Raw genomic sequence first — 12,493 nt, 5'->3', positions numbered from 1 at the left:
CAAACCTAATACCCCAAAATGTCGCAAGTTCCAAACGAGTAGAAATAAAAATCTCGTTCACTCATTTTTTTATGTAAAACATGGTCACATTTTTCGAATGCTTATGTCCCACGTATGTGCATGCATATATATAGCAAGGAACATTATTCTGCAAAAAAAAAGAAAACTTTACATCATAACCAACGAAGTGTGTTCACATTATATTCCACCACATAACAACAATAACCGAAAAGTATACATACCAGCAAAGTAAAAAAAACATAACCGGATAACGAGTGAAAAGAGCTTTATATAAAAGGCAGGAACAGGAACAGAGTCATTTTCAAAGAATGTTTTTATGCCACCCTCCATTTCCCATCATTTCCTTGCATACTTCAAAATAGTTTATTTTTGTTCTCGCTCGTTTTTTTCCCTCTGTTAGCCAACTTGTCGGTTAATATTTGTTGAGTAGCTTTTAATGTGCTTTTATTTATTAGATAACCACACTGGTGTGCAGTGCATATACGCTTTTATATACGTCTTCAGTGTGCTTTTCCTCTTCAACAGATTTTTTTAAAGGGAGACGAATTGGTTTTCTCATTATTGGTTTAGCTTTCTTCCAAACAGTTTCATAATAATTTCCAATTAACCACAGGCATACCAGCGTTAGTATAATTATCGGGTCTCTAACTTCTTTTGATCCAACAATTTTAAAGAAATAGTTGCAATAGTTAGTTGCTCAACGAGAGAAGGAAAGTTGGAAATTGCATTTTGAGGGTGTTTTTTGCGACCAGAGCGTAGCGAGTTCACCCGAGAAAAAGTAATTTTCAACTTTTTTCTCGAGGTAAAAACAACGGTTTTCACAACCAAGGCTTCCGAAGTTTCAGTGGTAGAAAATGGCTATTTTCGCGTCTTCGAAAGACGACATAGGCGAGTGTTTCTCATTTATGTTGTTCGTCATTGATAACAGACACTGTTAGGGGGTCATTTTTCAACGAGAAAGGCCTTTGGAGGATGTATTTTTGCATCGGTTAGTTATGTAATTCTACAGAAAGAGTCTTTGACTTTGAAAAATGAATCAGATCTATGAGTTCACCACAATAATTCCTAGATGTTAACCATTTAGAAACGACTAGTCATATTTTATGGACAGCAATGACAAAATTAAGAGATGAATCAATTATAATCCAAACTCAAATTTGTCAATTGTGGATCCTCTTTGAGAAAGATGAGTTTTGAAAATTTCAAAGTTTTCAAAGTGTTCGCTGCAGCTGTTTCAATTTCAAAGTGTTCCCTGTTCCTTGCTTCAATTTAGAATTTAAAACTAATTTATGTATGTTGAAAAGAGGCGAGAATGAATGGACCGAAGATTGAATGTTAAGTTAAGGTGATCGTTTTTGCTGAAGCGCGAGTTTGTTGTTGTTGAATGAGTTTTTGGACGGATTTTGGACCCGGAATTGTGTTTTTGCTGCGTTTGGGTGTTTTCATTGCAGCGCAGCCTTCCCATTTCATTCCCGAATTTCCATCAAGTGATGGCAACGCTCTTGTAAATTTTCAGCTACTAGTTCACTAAGAAATTGTATAGCTGTCTTGTGTAAGAGCCTAGCGGAAACAACTGAAGATAGTCAGTCAACTCTGGCTTTTGGACCGCCACTAGTTCTTGAGGTCGAAAGAGCCTGTTTTTCTCAACTCATTCACTTGACGTGAGTCCTTGATAAGGGAAGAGTGCTTAAATTCTGTTTGTTCCTGTTTATGTTTTTATTTTATTTTATTATTTTGATAGGTATTTCAGCTGTGGAATGAAGATGAGAAATGCCAGCTCGCTATGATTCACTTCAGGCTATACTCTTCACTGAGTATATAGAAGTAAAGGACGGATTAGGCTTAGTCTAGCCACTAATGATTATTTTTGTCGTTGCTGTTAAGAGGTTAACATTTATGAATAATTGTGGCGATCGCTTGGTCTTATTATATAGCAAACTTATTTTATATTCTGGTGGACCAACAACGTCACATTCTTTCATCAGATGGAGAGCCAAAACTAAAAAAAATCGCAGCTTCTTTCTACATTTTCGTCCCAGTTGTGACAACTTTCATTCGAAATGTGATTTGTTGGTCAGCCTGAAGCCTGAATATAATTAATATATTCACCACTTGAGCTCAAAACCCACCTTTTTGGTCCTAGTGGCACTATCATTGTAGTTTCAGGCAGACAAAACTTAAAAACGAATTTTTCTTGCCGACGAATAACTTACACAAACGGAAAATCCACCCACATCCAACAAAATTCTTTGAAGTTCATCGAAAACGTGTGCACGTCTAGTCTGCCGTAACTTTTTCTAACATTTTCATTGACCGACTAAATTAAATTGACGTTACATCATAACAACATAACGTAATTGAACGAGTCAAAAACATCCATCTGAATTATATTTTTTTTCGATATTATGATAGGACGTATATATATGCAGTGTACGTACATGCGTCTGAATTTAACATTTAATCAAACAATATAAACAATGAATCGGATACAATGTATTTTAGGGGCGGTAATTTTTGCGCTTCGCATCATAAACAGAGAAGTGTGTTTAGATATCTAATTTAAGAAAAGTTCGGAAAATAAAAGTGTGCGGTTTTCTGTTGAATATAACAAGAGGAGATGCAGAAGAGTAGAATGTACACCATACCAGTAAACAATTTTTTATTTTTGCTCTGGTTGTATAACATATACAGCGACTGTTTCACATATAAATACATATTCCGACGTGATGCTGGCACGTGTCAAAGTCATTTTCTGTTGAACGCCTCAAAACACATTTTCAAGGAAATGGGTTGTTATTGGAAAATATTTTTCATTTAATTTTTTTTTTCCTTATATTTCTTTCTTCTTATTTTGTCTTTCACTTTCATTGTTTGTTTTATGATCAGTTTTTTAATGCCATTGCGATAAGGGGTGAGATTCAATTCATTTTATAATAGAAATTTGTGCATACTTTCCATTATGACATTTTGGTCACAGACATTGTTTTGTTGGAGTAAATATTTTGTTTCATAACAAAATATGTTCCGGAAAATGGAAAACTTTAAAAGTGACAGCTAATGACAGCTGTCAAATGGAATGCTATTTTGTATGAAAAGTTTTTCCAAATTTTTTTACAGTGCCAATATTTGGTTGAAAAACTGTCCAGTTACAGTACTCTATTGACCTGCCCAAGTTGAAGTACAACTTATGCTTGAAGTGTGTTGATTCTGATAGTGTAGTTGATAAGGACCACTTTTATGAAAACTTTTACACTCGTATAAAGGCTGGGCTACCCTTCTAAAATTTAGTTTTTCTCATTGTAAAGTAGGTCAAATTATCAGTGGGTTTCTATAAAAGGGCAGCCCCGTTTATACGAGTGTAAACGTTTTCATAACATTGATCCTTATCAACTGCACTATCTAATAATACTAAGGAACTGACCTCTGCATAACCTAGAGTTGAACAAAAAAAAAACCAGCTAAATTCATTATGATTCTAGAATACTGAAGACGAGGAGAGCGGATTATGATTACGTCATTTATTTTTATGAAATGACAACTCTAGTGATCTTTTAAGCCGGCCATAAGTCGAGACGTTTATCGAAGAAATCGAAAAAATTGGCATTGCACAGTTTGTAGACCGTGAGAGGTGTAGTAGCGCTAGTATGACACCCTCTTTCAAATAGGTTGACCCTACTTCAGTTACACAAATATTTTACATGTTTCAAGAACTACTTTCGACGCTCTCAGCATGTAAAATCCATTACATAACTCGGGATAAAAATTAAAAATCTCGTTTTTGTGTGTTCATTGACCTCGGCTACGCCTCGGAAACTCTACTTTTCATCACTTTATCGCTAGTAATGTAAAAAAAATATTAATAAGAAAATGAGAAGTGGTGATGAATAGGTATCCTAAATCATAACCATTATCCATGTAACCCTTTATCAATGAAAAAATGGCTCCTGGTTGACCGACTTTAAAATCAGACGTACAGGAGTGTGGCTTTTTAACGATTTCTCATATTACAAAATAGAAAATTGGTTTAGAAATGGCAAGTGTAAATAACAATGAGGTTTGTGACTTTTTCAAGACACTTTTTCGATGCTGACCCCATTTCTTTCGAAAATAATGCCCGACTTAGTCTTAAAGCAAATGAAACGTTATGGCGTGGTTTATCTGTTACCGACACGGATGAGCTCTGTCTTTATTGGTTGTCTGAGAGAGAAATATTTATTTAACATGAGTTTAACATTTAGCATAAGTTGCTTAAATTACACAATACACAGCACACTGAGAAAAAAGTCGGATTAAATGTTTAATCTTTGGAAAGATTACGAACATTTTAAATTTCTCTAAAGATTTCATTTCAATCTTTTTTCAAAGATTACAAAAATTAAATCTTTCAATAGATTACGTTTTGGATTAAAATGGCTAAAATTGATAGTAGCAGTGAGAAGTGAAGTTAAATATAGAAATTTTTGCCACGAATTTTTTTTTTCAAAGAACGTTGTTATGGTACCTAGAGTTTATGATTAGAATCTAGTAGATGGTAAATGTGTAATTTTTTGTCATATGTTAGCGATTCAAAGTAAAACTAAAAACCACAGCACAGAAATGTTTGAGACTTTTTTTTTGCTTTTCTTTAGGAATATTGATTTTTGAGTTGAATCGTTGAAAAATTAAATAAATTCTTCCATGCAAATTGGTCCGTTATACTTCTTAATCAATTGTATATTTATCAATTGTATCGTTTTATTATAATATTTTCCTACTTTTCAATACTTTTGCCAGGCTCAACTTCCTTATCGTTTATTATCCAGATTTATGAAATATAATAATCATTTATTGAATAATTAAAAAAATGAAGAAAAAAAAATGTTGCCTTCGATTAGGATTTGAACTCGTTTACTATGATGGTTACCTCAGTTGGTACAAAGGTTTCGTTCAGAAGATTATTTTTTAATCTTTGAAAGATTAAAATCTCCGTAACAACGGTTCGAAATTAATCTTGCTAAGATTAAGAACCCAATAGCTCAATGGTAAAGTACAGGACTGGAGATACGGAGGTACCGAGGTGAAAGAGTTCAAATCCTGATCAAAGTAAGTAAAAAAAAAACATTTAATTTCAACTAAACAAATAAAATTCCCAATTTCAGAATAAATAAAACAAGTAAATCTGATTCAATATTCAAATAAATGTTGAAAACAAATTTTTAATTTCAAAATAAAAAAAAATTGTAATCTCTTAGAAGATTTCGATCTAATCCATTGACAGATTATTTTCGAAAGATTAAATGCAAGTAATCTTTCGAAAAATTAGATTTCAATCCAAAAATAAATTTGGTCCTATATGTAATCCGAAAAAGATTTAAATCTAATCCAGGATTTCTCTCTGTGCATATTGATCAATCCAATGGACATCGTCGTAAAATATATAAAAAAAAAGTATGTTGAAGCTAATGAAGTAAATATTGACTGACTTAACAATATAATGGCGGCTCGATGAATCGTCTTCTAAACAATAGTACCAAACTCGCAGAAAAATGAACTCCATAATGTTTGAAAGGGGTTGTGGTTTGCTTTCGTAATCCACATAATTTTGTTTAACAAATGAAGTACTAAGCTTAAATTTTCTGTCATCCGTACGTTGTACATGTTTTTGTTGGATATGCTTGTGACACAATAATCTAGGTGTTCACTAGCTGCACGAAATATGTGATTCACAAAAGTATCAACACTCCTAAATCTGACAAAATGACGAAATTCACTTTTCTGTGAGTCTCTTCCAACCTGATCAGAACTTTTGTACTGGTCTGAGTACAAAGAACTGCGAAGTGTCTTCAAATTGGATCTTTATGTTAAAGTCCTATCCAACGAAGAAACGCAACAACAAACATAACTTATGAACAATTCATCATTCAACTTCTTTATTCCAATTATCAAAATTGATTTCAATGAGTCTAAATGAACATCAGTTTAACATATCAGTGACAACAATAAAGGCGCCTCTTTTTTGTTAGCTCCGTCAATCTTTAAACGAATAAACATATTTCATAATAAAATTTAACAAAAATTTCCAAAAATCAGAAGAAAAAAAGTTGAAGGAACAAAAAAAAACTGGACGACATAATGTACTCTCCTCTCCTTTTATCATAAATGGAATTTTTGGTGTATGCACCAATAAAGGAACTTGATTTTATTCATAATCTTTTGCTCATGATTTATTTATTAGGCAATACAATCGGTTCATATCGTAAAAAAAAATTAATTCACTTCACTATATTCCTGTCAAATGGCCTGACCTATCGTCGCGGGTGTCCCTAGATTTTTCGTCCAACAGCAAAGTGTATCGATTTTAGCTGCGCTTTACATTGGCTTAGTGTGTGTGGCGATCAATCAAAACAATAATAAAACATTTTGTTGTTTGTTGTTGGGGCTTTTTTTTCTTCTTGTTGGTCTTCTTATATTAATATATGAAGAAACGGAGACCATAAATAAAAGAAATATAATTTTTTGTTGTTGGTGCTGTTGTTTAAATAAATTCATTGGCATTTTTAATAAGAAGAAGATGAACTAACTTATCAACAAAAAATATTGTTTTTCTAAAGAATTTAAATTTTTATAATTTGTTTGCTGGATAAAACAAGTGTAATAAACATATAAATCTCTTTATGACCATTACGCTGGGTTGGTTAGGTTGTATGAAAAATTGTTTCATGTCTGATCATAAATTTTGTCGAGCGGATAGGAAACTAAACCGACTGAACGTTGGATATTAGAGTCCAACGTTTATAAAACGTTGGTGTTGGGGAGAGAGTGGTCGATTATGTTGAATTATGTTGTGTCAGTTCAATAAAATGAGCAGCAATAACTCTGCACCACAGTATACAGAACCGATTATTGGAAAATTTAATTACAGTGGCCGGCAGTGAAATTTAGACATGAATTTGCGTCATCTGCTTTTTAGCTGGTCCACTATATACTCATACAAAACGCATTGATACTTGTTTACTTGGGTGAAATAGTTATACGCCCGATGAGAAGTTTTGTTTGTATGGGTGAACCTGAATATTACCGATATCCCCTGCACTAAAAATGGTCGAAATTATTTTAGTAAATTTCGGTAATTTGCAGTAATTTCAGTAAATAAAATTCTTAATAATAGGCCCTAGTTATGCAATAATCATGGCAAGTGTTTGGCACAACTGCAGTGATACATTATGCCTCTGAAAACCCGTGCTTCCACTTACGTAATAAACACACTTTAATTTGATTTGTTTAGAGACCTCACTAACAGATTTTTACGGCCAATGACCAGTACAGTAAAGACCACTGGCTTGCTTAACGTGACTTCCGAACCACGCCTCGGAGTATGCAAAAACTTTTTGATGGAAGTTAGGTTCTAATAGATATCTCGCCTAAATGTAGGCTGGATATATGAACACAAATTCAACGTATTTGGGTTATGTAGAACGAGTCATTCAGTGTGTACCTCGTTGCAGCCACCAAAAGCACTGCAAATACCCAAATTATGATGCTTTAGTGAACTTTAGGATTTTATCAATCACTAGAACAATTCCATGTGGAATTATCTGACACTGGAATTGAATCCAGATCATTTTGGTGGAAGACTATCATACTAAACGAGCTAATCTTAATCTATCGATGTTCATTCTAATAAAAAAATGACTTTCTTAATGAGGGATTCTTTTGAAAAACAGCGTGCCGGATACATTTTCTAGTGGATTTTTCGATATGTGCCTAGATAGGTATTGGTCTCTAGAAACCAAAATCACTTTCAAAAAAATTCGTCCAAGCTTGTGTGGCTAGTGAGAGGTGACCAAAAACCTAAAACATGCACTCTTCTTATGGAAATTTCTCGTAGGCCACGAAACGTAGGAAAGGTCGTGTGGGGTGTCATTAGAAAGGTATTTGCATGTACTTTCGGGGCAGATTTGGTCTTGTTGGGTTTAAAATTCATCCACACTGAGTTATGAGCAGTTGAAAGTATGGGTAAAAAATGGATAATTTCGGCGAACTTCTAACGGTTCCCATGCACCAAATATTTTTTTTTTGGAAATTCTAGGAAAATGTTGGAAAATTTAAGAAATGTTTTCCCAAAAATAGTCTCTGATAACAACCGATAAGACAATTACGAGTGGCCTCCCTGTATGGCTTTGGAGCGTACAGCGTACACAAATTAACTCACACATTTTCATACCAACAGTACACGAAAATGTTGCTAAAACTTAGCGACATAAAAAGAGGAATGACCAGTGTGAGAAATGAACAGTGCGACTGCTTCGGAATACTAAATAACAGAAAAAAGTCAATATAAATTCTAATCAGTCTATAAACTACACTTTCGATGTCCCAAATGTAATAAAATGCAAACAACTTATATAATTTCAACATGAAACACACATCACCGACACATTTTCTTTTTTTAATCTAAATCAAATTCAATTTACAAGCCTAATTAAGACGTTTATCAACCTCTGTGTGGCGTTAATTTGGTATTTTTACAAAAATTGAAACAATTAACTTAAAATGCGATTCGAATTTCCTAATTAAGTCTTCGTAAGTCGTTTGCTTTTTAATATAGCCGACCTGAATCGAAAATCAATGTGGTGTGCAATTGTACGTGCAGTGAATTAATTTCGGAACCTTTTCGTAAAGTTTTTTTTTGTTTTTGATTTGTGTGGAAAATGTTTGTATCGTACGGCTGTTAGTGCACATATTTTTGTGCTAATTTACCAAAACGAGAAAGAAAAAGTTTAACAAAATTCATTTGTAAGGTTTTTCGTTTAAAAACGTATCTCAATGAAGCCGAAAGTCCGTGACTTGAAGTAATTTTTCACAATTTTCAATAGGACAGCACTACTACTAGCATTAACAAGCGTCAAATTCGGAGGCACTTTAGTGATACGAGCCTATCGCTTAATATTACAAAAGAAACATAGAGCATACTGTCATTTCAGCTATGGTCATGCTAGGAGCAATGCTATGTAGAGTGCAGTCTCCGAACATGAACCACAAGTGGGATACCTATTGTTCTTTCATTCAAAAAAGAGTCAATCAATGAAAGAACAATATGTGTTCGACTATACATATCTGGAGACTAGTGCCCTATATAGTGGTAGTGTATACGCCAGAGATATAATTAATGTTGCAGGTGCTCACGCTTGATATAATCTGCACCCTTTTCCGCAATCATAATGGTCGGCGCATTCGTATTCCCGGATGTTATGTACGGCATTCTGAAGAATAGAAAAAACTGAAAATTTTGATTTTCCCAGAGACTTGCTTTGTCCTTACATTGAAGCATCTATGGTTCTGAGTCCCCTCACATTATGAACTTTTAATTCTGAATCAACCACAGCACTCGGATCCGATTTTCGTCCCATTTTGCATGTCCCCACTGGGTGATACAGTGTTGCGGCAAAATACTGAACGTAACACTCGAAATATTCGTCGGACTGATAAACGAATTTATCGCACTCGTTCAATGGGAATCTAATCAATTTGCCGCCGTTCTTGCGATAGGATTCTGTGTCTACAAAGGAAATCTGTTGTCGTAGGCCTCGAATCATTGTTTTCATGTCTTCGGACTCGTGGAAGTAATTTGGATCAATAATCGGTGGATTGTAGGGCGACGTACCATTCAAAAGAATTTCTCCAGTCGATTTCGGTTGCAGTAAGACCACGAGAATCACTCCAATGTTATGATTTTTCGTTTTTGCCATCAATGTTTCACTCACTTCTTTCCGAAATTGTCGCTGCTTTATATAATTAGGAAGAGACGATGAGTCTTGGGTGTGCCAAAGGTATTCGGTTTGGATGTCTGGATAGCTTGAAGAATCTGTGGTGTTTACAAACGAGAGAAGTTGTTGAATTCCTGCTGTGGACAGAGGACCGTTGTTGTGAATGGCAAAATTGTAAATGTTATCCAAATTCATTGTGGGTGACGTGGGCGTGGGATTAAATTCGAAAAATAGCATTGAGTACACGTGATCCAGAAAATTCGAACCAACTGGCAGATCCACCTTAAGATCAAGTTTATTTTGTAGCATATGTTGCCTTGGACCCACACCTGATTGCATCAATAAAACAGGACTCATAATCGTTCCCGCTGATAAAATCACTTCTTTACGAGCGGACGCCACATAAGTTTTCCCATTCAAATCGAATTGTACGCCATAGGCTCGGTTTCTCTTGCTGATTAGTATCTTTTTGGCAAACGCATTTTTGATGATATGCAAGTTGGTACGGTTCTTGGCAGGAATCAAAAATGCCTTTGCAGTGCTCTGGCGACGACCATCGAACACAGTTCCCTGAACATTCAAAAATCCATAATGTTCTTCAGCATTGATATCTTGAATGAACGGTATTCCACGCTCCATGCCAGCCTCATAAAATATTTTTCCAAAGGCACTCTCACCCCCGTAAAAGCTCACTTTCATCGGCCCCGACTTACCGTGATACCTTCCGTTTCTATATTCAACGAACGGTTTCCACTGATTCGATTCGGATTTTTTGAAAAACGGCAAGACATCTTCGTAGCTCCAGCCACTGTTTCCATCCGAACGCCATCGATTAAAGTCACGATCAAATCCACGAACGTACTGCATTAAGTTCATACTCGAAGAACCCCCAAGCATTTTACCGCGAGGCCAAAAACAGCCTCCAACCAAACCTTTGCAAGCAGTTTTCGCGTTAGTTTTGAAGTTCCAATCATATTTTGAACGCATCATTGAACCGAAAAGGGCAACGATCTGTTCCAAGGTAGATATTGAATTAGAGAAGTGATAAGGACACGCTTTCAAACAGAACTTTACTTCTGACTCCACCGGAGGATTATCACCAGCTTCAAGCAATAGAATTTTCCATTGGCTAATTTCGCTTAAACGACTCGCCACGGTTGCACCAGCCGATCCAGCTCCAGTCACAATGAAATCATATTCCAATTTCTCTTAAAAGGAGACAATTTTGTCAGGAATGAAGTCAGATTTGTTCATTGGATTTGTCTATCCACATATTGGCCGCTCACCTTTTCCGACCGCAACTTTGCCATAACCATCTGGCCACATTTCTGGTGGTGAGATTGAACATTGTGCAGTCAGCAAAGCCTGAAACAATGTCGCGAAAAGCTGATTTGCCGGCCCTACGCTTTGGGACGCACAATAAGGTGTTTCCATGGTCTGGTTACAGTAATGCATTCCTTTAAGTCGATTTAAAAAAATGATATTCCGACTTATCGAGCAAATAGGAACGAATGTTGCATTTATAGTAGTCGACAACAGTTAGAAATTTTTATTTTTTAAGCATGAACATATGTAGACAGGTGATATGGAAAGTCATTTCATATTGCGGAAATCATGACGCCTCGGTAGTAAATCGTCGTGACGCAAGTTCTATACTATAAAAAATGTAGAAAATACAGCAAATTTTTGACGTCTCCATCTTATACTTGAACCGCCCCGTGTTTATTGTGTTGAGGAAACTGCACAAAATTGAAATTAATGGAGGCCGAATCATCCCTCATTGGTGACAATTTTTTTTTAAAGATATTATATCTTTGCGTTCAGGTGCAGAATGCGATATTACTATTAAAAACATGCAAGTACGTTCGTCACTTATACCATTTAAAGGTTTTTTTACTCATAAATCAAAACGTGAAATTGTTGAAATCACTTTTCTTATCAGCGTCCAGAAAGTGCCTCATTATTGACTCGCCGAAAAGTACCACAACAGTTTAAAAAAAAAATTCTTCAACAAAACAAACCTAAATTTGTATCTGTATATGATACAAATTCCACCCATGGAGTGGCTTCTATTCTTAACAAAAATTGCCCTACTCTATTTATCCAGAATCATGGAAACTGGCCTGATTCAGGAGAAACAGGGGAAAATCTTAACTAGCTTTCTCGCTTGTTACTCGAAAGAAGATAATAAACTTCGTCCAATGCTTGGGTGGACGGCAATGTACAGTTCAAAATATACTGTGCTAGTACACCTGTCTTGATAGAATATAGGATTGTTATTTTGACGTGTGGAATGTAATACTTGTCTTTTGATCGAACGAGAAAATTCTCACTCATCAAAACAACAACTGTCAAAACAAAGCAGTAATGGGATGTTCACATCGTGCTTTATGGAATGAAATTATTTTTGTTTCAAGCTTGTTTCGAGCTGACAGAAAGCAACCCTTGATGTCCCCCATTTTCCATACTATTACATGCTAATTCTTTCCATTGTTGCTTATCAGCAGCAAGCCGTTTTGTTGTTTTGCGGACACAAAATGAGTCACTACTGTCTCGGTTTTTCGCATTTTCTGTTGGGGCGTGTGGGACCTTCCCACACGCCTCAACAAAAATGTCGCAGCAAGACCGGAATGTACTATTCGAATATTCTTCGCCATTTCCTTTTATCTTCTTTTAATATCAAACACCTCGCCTGTAAAGGTAAATAAGTGTAACGTTTCGCCACA

At 35.3% G+C, this 12,493-nt stretch overlaps 1 protein-coding gene and 1 long non-coding RNA gene across 2 annotated transcripts; both read right to left on the bottom strand.

Annotated features, from left to right (window-relative positions):
- Positions 1-2,762: 2,762 nt before the first annotated feature.
- On the bottom strand, positions 2,763-11,923 carry LOC119076764. The gene is made up of 3 exons (XR_005087690.1): positions 11,785-11,923; positions 5,742-5,749; positions 2,763-2,773 (listed from the first exon to the last, which is right to left on the bottom strand). It is a non-coding gene; the product is annotated as an uncharacterized LOC119076764 (long non-coding RNA).
- Positions 8,298-11,262, bottom strand: LOC119076745 (glucose dehydrogenase [FAD, quinone]-like). Its single transcript, XM_037183690.1, has 4 exons — positions 11,054-11,262; positions 10,842-10,975; positions 9,322-10,778; positions 8,298-9,263 (listed from the first exon to the last, which is right to left on the bottom strand). Exons 1-4 carry the CDS (start codon positions 11,220-11,222, stop codon positions 9,167-9,169), a joined length of 1,857 nt encoding a protein of 618 aa, XP_037039585.1. The 5' UTR covers positions 11,223-11,262; the 3' UTR covers positions 8,298-9,166.
- Positions 11,924-12,493: the final 570 nt, after the last annotated feature.

This window comes from Bradysia coprophila, unplaced genomic scaffold, assembly GCF_014529535.1.
Source record: "Bradysia coprophila strain Holo2 unplaced genomic scaffold, BU_Bcop_v1 contig_232, whole genome shotgun sequence".
Classification (NCBI taxonomy): Eukaryota; Metazoa; Arthropoda; class Insecta; order Diptera; family Sciaridae; genus Bradysia; species Bradysia coprophila.
This window is presented reverse-complemented; position numbering and strand designations above follow the sequence as displayed.